Below are 7,457 nucleotides of genomic sequence, written 5' to 3'. Positions count from 1 at the left end.
CTCTACTTTTCGGGAAACTGTCGTGTAACCATAAATCCTTCGGTCACTCGTTAGGCCCAGTTCAACAGTGGCCAGTTAGCTTAACTAGTAGTTAACTCTCACTTTCTGTCTCTTTTTAACTCAAAGGTTAGATAAAGACGGAGAGTGAGAGTTAACTACTAGTTAAGCTAACTGGCCACTGTTGAACTGGGCCTTAGACCGTGTAGGTTTTTTAGCCGGTAGGAGTCCGGCATACCCGTCTGCACCTCTTGGGGGGCGGCGGTACTCATGATGAGTTTTTCCTACAAAAAAAAAAAAAAAAAAAAAAAAAAAAGGCCACGCTTAGGCCGGTATTCATAATCAGATCTTATTTCAAGACCGTCTTAAGTAATATCTTAAGATGCTAATACGGCTCTGTGATTGGTTCATAACATCTTAAAATCGTACTTGAGACGATCTTAAATTAAGATCCGACTATGAATACCGCCCTTAGAGGGCTAAGCGTGTAAGAAATCCTGTTGTCACTCGTTAGACAACTCTTCTGTCTTTACTTAATCGAATCGTTCATTTGAAGTACGCAGGTGAAAAAAAAACAGATTTTCAAATCATAGTATAAGTTTCAATTTTTATCGGATATTGATAATAATTAATTGGTCACTCAGGATATTTTACAAAATCACTTGGCCAAAAGTGTCGTCAGCTCTTCGACTAAATAATTAGTTTACTTCACTAAAAGTTCATTTCACTTCAATATTTATTATTCATTTATTTATTTATTTTTTATGTGGCTTGCAATGTGTGATGTATAGAACAGCGAGTGACAAATTTTTGCCGTAAGACTTTATGTACTGTCTCTGGTCAAATTTCACATTTGAGAATCTATTATAGATTCTCCGAACCCAAAAATAATTAAACATTTACTTTAACGTTTCTCGAGTGGACATTTGAAACGCATAGGTGCTACTTAAGTATTTATATATTATCCTTACAAATTTTAAATTTTATGTTTATTAATATTTATTTAATTATATTTGCAATTTATATATATATATATATATATATATATATATATTTATATATATATATATATTTATATATATATAAATCGCAGCATCGAAAAGTGTTCCTCGTAGTTCCAATTCCTGAAAGTGGATGTGTGGCGCTACTGTACGGCCTGCAAAAGCGTCCCAAGAAAATCGCCGTCATTGCGCCTCTCATCAGTCTCATCCTTCTCTCTGCTAAAGCTGAGAAAATCCAGCTTTCTTTGCTTGACGCTAGCGTCAGCGCGAAATCACGTGATTTTGCGATACGCTGAAACGAGCGTCCCATGAATTCGCACCTTTAGTATCACGATTGCTAGGCTAGCGGAGTATCGGCTGAACGCACCCATTAACATTAACCTAAAACGCTTTAATACACGTGTTTTGAGTTTTGAGAGATCATAATTGGATCGTTAACGGCTTATCGAAGTAAATTTGAACAAATGTGACTAAGTCACGTGACAGTGATAAGAAACGTGACAGTTTGAGTTTCAACTTCGCAAATAACGAGTACAGTGAAAGAAAATTAATATAGTGGATATAATGCACGATCATATTCACAGGTTAGAAAAATTTCAAATATACCGTACCTTTTTCGTATTTCTTACTTTATTTACCTTGCCTTGTTAGCTTTTCAAGATGTATTTCTTTAAACTCGCATTTTTATTGTTATGTAAAAGTTATGTTACGCAAATCTATCTATATATAATAATTACTGCTTTGTTTTACTTAATTATTAACGCCTTTCCTTGCACAAAGAGGAGTGGACTATTGAACACGAAATTATCAATCATTATTGAAATAATTACTTTTTATAATAAATCACATTTTTAATAACTTTATACGTTATTTTTTGCACAATATTGTTATGTTACTTCATGTCACCGTGTGATTATACACAATATTTCAAATTTAAAGCTTTAAACTTTAAGCGAATCTAAAACTTTACATGATTTATAATTTGCTGATTTAATTTAGAATTGAGCATAGAATTTTCGTTTGTTATATGCATTGTGTATTTTGATATATAATTTTATAGGAAAATATATATAGTACAAGTATATAAAATGAATAAAATTTTCTTACAAATTTTAGTCTGTCTGACGACAAGTTTACAGAATTATCTGTCATACTTTCAGATAATGCAGTTAATGGATATAAGCGAGAGATCCCGCCTATATCAAATTCTCATAAATCATTTATGACAATCTTTATCCACTGATCCACGTAGTAAAATTAAAAACAGAAAAGTTTACAGTTAAATTATATTTATAATTAAAAAAAGAATAGAAAATCTTAAATTAGTACCTTGGTATCTTCCGTGAAGACACTGTGTTTTGCAAAAATGGTGAAAGAAGCATCAGGTGAATCTGCAAGAGAGATACAACTAATAAATTCAGATGACGAGGGATTCATTCGCTCGCCATCTGATAATCAGCAAAAACCAATGGACAAGATACAAATGAAAAAGCAATTAGGCCTTTTGGAAGGAGTCGCTATTATATTAGGAATTATATTTGGCTCAGGTACATACTTCATCTATAAATTTTCAATGAATAAAAATTTCAGTTTTTTTTTAACTACAACGTACTCTTATATGTTTCGTGTCTTTATACATTTGTATTGATATTTAAACTGAATGTATTTGCAGGCATTTTTATCTCGCCGAAGGGAGTAATACAGGAAGTGGGTAGTGTAGGATCATCTCTGATTATATGGGTGCTATGTGGTCTGCTCTCTATGATAGGTGCTTTGTGTTACGCGGAGTTGGGTACTAGCATACCTCGCAGCGGAGGAGATTATGCTTATATTCACGAAGCCTTTGGAGCATTGCCTTCATTTTTGTATTTATGGGCCGCTAACTTAATTTTTGTGTAAGTAAATTTCCAATTAGATTTTATCAGTTGATGAAAAACATTGTGGAAAAACCATATTTTTGTCATTTACAGACCTACGACGAATGCTATCATGGGACTAACGTTTGCTCAGTACGTCGTACAACCATTTTTTCCCAATTGCGCCACTCCAGATGACGGTGTGCGACTAATCGCTGCGCTGAGCATATGTGAGAATTTAGTGTCATGTGTTATACGTCTATATACGAATATAGCTAAATTTAGATAATTTAAATTGCTCGAGGACTTTATTGATAATATAATTTATAAAATCTACTGTGTTCACAGGCTTACTCACTTTCATCAATTGCTACGATGTAAAAGAGACGTCAAAGATGCAAAATATATTTATGTTTGCTAAAATTGGAGCATTGGTGATTATTATTATAGCTGGATTAGTCTGGCTTTGCTTAGGTATGTTTCTTAGCAAATCTTTAACGATGTAGCGTTCTTTAATCGAAGTCTGTTATGTTGATTAGGGCACAGGGAAAACTTCAAGAACAGTTTTGATAACACAAATACCGATCCTGGCAAAATCGCTGTAGCCTTTTACTCCGGCATATTTTCTTACTCGGGATGGAATTATTTGAATTTTATGACGGAAGAACTAAAAAATCCTTATGTGTAAGTTGCATTGGCAATGTGTCATCTGGCAAAGATGATTAATCTTTCTATTATACCGTGGAAGAAAAGAGACAGGTCAAAACTTCGAAATATATCGATTTCATTTCCCGATTGTCAAAATTAACAACTAAAATTTCTTGTTAGAAATTTACCACGTGCCATTTACATATCACTGCCGTTGGTCACCTTAATATATGTTATGGCAAATGTCGCTTATCTGACCGTTTTAACTCCGACTGCTATGCTTGCTTCCAACGCCATCGCTGTGGTAAGTTATACTCTTATCCAATATATGTAAAAATCCATCCAGTCAAGATATATTGTCAGACGTGTACAAAATTTAATCTTTTCATTTAGACTTTCGGTAATCGACTTCTCGGATATATGGCCTGGATAATACCTGTAATGGTAGCTGTGTCCGCTTTCGGAGGGTTGAGCGTTCACATTATGACGTCATCCAGAATGTGTTTTGTTGGCGCCAGGAACGGCCACTTCCCCTCTGTGCTGAGCCACATCAACATGTCCAGGCTCACACCTACGCCTGCCTTAATATTTCTGGTGTGTACGATGCTAATTATATCTGCTAATTGTGTCAATTTTTTGTCATATAAATGTTCTCTTTTACATCGTACATTAAAATAAATGCTTTTCTTTTTTGTACATCATAACTCAATCCTCTTTGCATTTGCAGTGTATTCTGTCTCTCGTAATGTTGTGCACAGGTGATATATTTGTACTGATCACATACTGCAGTATAGTAGAGTCTTTCTTCATCATGCTCTCCGTAGCTGGAGTTTTATGGCTGCGTTATAAAAGACCTGATATGGAACGACCAATCAAGGTAACACGCTTTATATAAAATTATCAAACAGCAACTATATATCGAAGTCAATAATAATTGTTTTCCTCAGGTACCATTATGGATACCTATAGTGTTTGTAGCGTTATGCGCTTTTCTGGTTGTCGTACCGTGCTACGAAAGACCATACGAAGTCGGTATGGGCATTCTGATCACCGTGTCTGGCATACCCGCCTATTTCTTCGGTGTTGCTTGGAAAAGGAAACCTTTGTGGTTCCAGAAAATTAACAGTTCGTAATTCCCACAAATATTGGCTAAATTTACTCAACATTTGTACGATCAAACTTTTCTATATTCTCTTAATTCATTGGGATCATATAATCTTATTCTGAATTTTCTCTTCGGTCAATTTTAACGGCATCCACAAAATGGAAATGGTGTTATCACGAATAACAACATTGCCATTATGTGCAAGTAACAAGTATAAAGTGGCGAAGCAGCACAAGAGATACTAGAAATTTATTAAGATTGAGAAAAAATGAACTTATATATTTTCCTATTTTGTTTTCAGTTAAAGCTACTTACGCTGTACAGAAGTTATTTCTGTCTGCAAGGGAAGAACTCGAAATCGATTAAGTAGCAGCAATTTTACAATTAAATTCGGTCGAATGTACGAACGTACACCGAATACACATTTACCAAAGAAATTTTGAGATTTGAAAAAGAAACTCCATAATATATATATTTATTTATATTTTACATATGAATACCAAAATTGAAAAAAGTATATATTATATCAAGAATCTCTCTAAAAAGATACAGTTTTAAAAGTTAAAGGATAATAGGCAACTAGAGAAATTCTCTACAAATACTTATATCTACAGATTACAAAAGTGAAGTGAAAGAACAGTAAATGATCTGTATTGCGAATAAGATACATCTGAGAATTGCATTTTATGATTCTTAATATTGCCAAAAGCGTGTCTTTCGTTTTCTTCTGTGTGCTCCAGTATTATTAATATATTCGATTAATTTATGATCAATTTTTTATTCTATTGTATATCAAATATTTACAAAATATTCATGTGTGAGAAAGTTTCTAAGTATTTATGTATTGTAAAAACTGTATTTTGATAATGTCAGTATATTGCAACAAAAAAATATATATAATTATATTAAATAGATTGCATTGTAAAATATCTCTTATTCATCCCCAACTTTCTAACATCCTTCTAACTGAACACATCGTTTTCTTCCGTTTCTATTTCACTGGGAGAATTATAATTATTGTTAAAATTATTGAGAAGATGGTAGAAATAAGATAGAATTTTTAACTCATTTTCGAAGTTGCTAAATACGCATTTGCATTTTATTGTAATTCAATGTCGATGTAATTTTCAGTATTAGACTCAATTAATTAATGTAATGAAGTATCGAGATAAGATGAATCAACAATAGTTTACAATTTTGGATTTTAAATTAAAAGTCATTACGTATATATCCTTATAACTAAAACTATAATTTTTTTCACAGTTATTTTCTAATAATTATGTATACGATTGTATGTATATATTCACAAAAACACATATACTTTTAAATAACGAGAGAAAACTAGCTATCTATTAGTTTTCACTCATAAAAGTGTATTAACGACAATTTTACATAACTTTTACCGAATAACCGAGATAGACACGTGGAATGCGATAACCAAAAAAATAAATCTATTTTATTGTACACATTTGGCGTGATCTTGTTCACATCACATTTATATTAATGAATATCTTCTGGATTGAACATGCCCTGTAAACAATTTGACGAATAAGATTTTCAGAAAGATGAGATCTAACCGCAAGTTAAATTGAACAGCAATTTTGCCGTTGTACAATGTGGTAATCAATTTGGCAAACAAACATGTCATACCCTAGCACGTCTCAAGATGGAATCTTTACTGGCGTCATATGGATGATCCTTGCTGGGAATTTCCAATACAGAGGGTATCGGCTGAGTATGACCGTCAATTACATGACGAATCATTTCCGCTACCTGGACAGAGTATTGAACGTTAGATTGAGAAATGTAACATTATTCGAATGCTTCATAAAATTGCGTTTGTCAGCATAAACATGGTTGAATTATTTAATGTTGGGAATTTTTCGGAAAAATTTTTATCGCCGATGAAAACAATCCTCTCAGCTACTTACATTCTGATTAATAAGAATGATGTCGATGTCGTCGCGCTTGACGAATCGCTTAAAAGTATCCTCTATTTCACTCACGGGTGTGTCTACAAGAATCGTTAATTTCACGCTGTTAATCTACACTGTTGTAGGTACATTATTTTAATACAAATTTCTACAACAATTATACATCATGGCTTATTACGTTTCTTGTATATAGAAGCGAGACAATAAAAAATAGTGGACGATTAGCTAATCGGTCTCCTTCTTTTAAGTAATAACGGAAAATAATTGATTGCCGCGTGTGCAAAAGCCATTGCAATATGCCACTGACATACATACTTTTGTCGACGACCATGAAGTTAGGCTGACGGTGCTTATTGATCTCTCCAACTCCACCCAGCAAGAAACCCACGCAAGTATCCTGAAAATAATGTAACAAATCTCACGTTGTGACAAAAAAAAAAAAAGAGTCGAATAAGAGAGACCATCTCTGATCAGATTGTCATTACGTTTCATCGTTCACATTTATCGTTTGCTCACCTCGTCGCCAATCACCGCCAAAAGTTTACCCTTCCCTGCGGAATGAAGCGCCATTATATACGTTTGTCTTGGTAAGCGAATTGAATCTCGCGAAAAAAGTTCTCGAGCAAAGCGAGAATATCCGTCGTTTATTATCGGTTGCGCGTCAGCTGACGAACCGCACCGTAGATCGTCACGTGTCACGTGCACGGTTGTTGTCGCGAGAGATGGAGCGCGCATGCGCGAGATACGTGTGCTCACTGCTCACTGAGCACTTTTTATTTGGATTTTTACAGTGCCGAATAACAATATATAAGTTTATTACATTCAAGCTTGTTTTTTGTAGCTGAACCCTTTTTTTTTTTCCTTCATCTTTTATCCGTTTCTCTCAAACGTCTAATTGCGCACATGTATTTTATTT

The 7,457-nt window shown here is 33.8% G+C and overlaps 2 protein-coding genes across 2 annotated transcripts; one reads left to right on the top strand and one right to left on the bottom strand.

Moving 5' to 3' along the window:
- The first annotated feature begins 1,182 nt into the window (after positions 1–1,182).
- On the top strand, positions 1,183–5,521 carry Gb (solute carrier family 7 member genderblind). The gene is made up of 11 exons (XM_077406722.1): positions 1,183–1,582; positions 2,159–2,545; positions 2,671–2,893; positions 2,969–3,084; positions 3,203–3,328; positions 3,394–3,538; positions 3,683–3,806; positions 3,896–4,096; positions 4,230–4,379; positions 4,450–4,627; positions 4,909–5,521. The coding sequence occupies exons 2-11, from the start codon at positions 2,365–2,367 to the stop codon at positions 4,971–4,973; spliced, it is 1,509 nt and encodes a 502-aa protein (XP_077262848.1). The 5' UTR covers positions 1,183–1,582; positions 2,159–2,364; the 3' UTR covers positions 4,974–5,521.
- A 404-nt stretch (positions 5,522–5,925) lies between these two features.
- Vha14-1 (V-type proton ATPase subunit Vha14-1) lies at positions 5,926–7,240 on the bottom strand. The gene is made up of 5 exons (XM_077406727.1): positions 7,058–7,240; positions 6,857–6,938; positions 6,539–6,621; positions 6,258–6,380; positions 5,926–6,137 (listed from the first exon to the last, which is right to left on the bottom strand). Exons 1-5 carry the CDS (start codon positions 7,109–7,111, stop codon positions 6,108–6,110), a joined length of 372 nt encoding a protein of 123 aa, XP_077262853.1. The 5' UTR covers positions 7,112–7,240; the 3' UTR covers positions 5,926–6,107.
- Positions 7,241–7,457: the final 217 nt, after the last annotated feature.

Source organism: Temnothorax americanus, unplaced genomic scaffold, assembly GCF_048541705.1.
Source record: "Temnothorax americanus isolate GAGA-0224 unplaced genomic scaffold, ASM4854170v1 Scaffold21, whole genome shotgun sequence".
Taxonomy (NCBI): Eukaryota; Metazoa; Arthropoda; class Insecta; order Hymenoptera; family Formicidae; genus Temnothorax; species Temnothorax americanus.
This window is presented reverse-complemented; position numbering and strand designations above follow the sequence as displayed.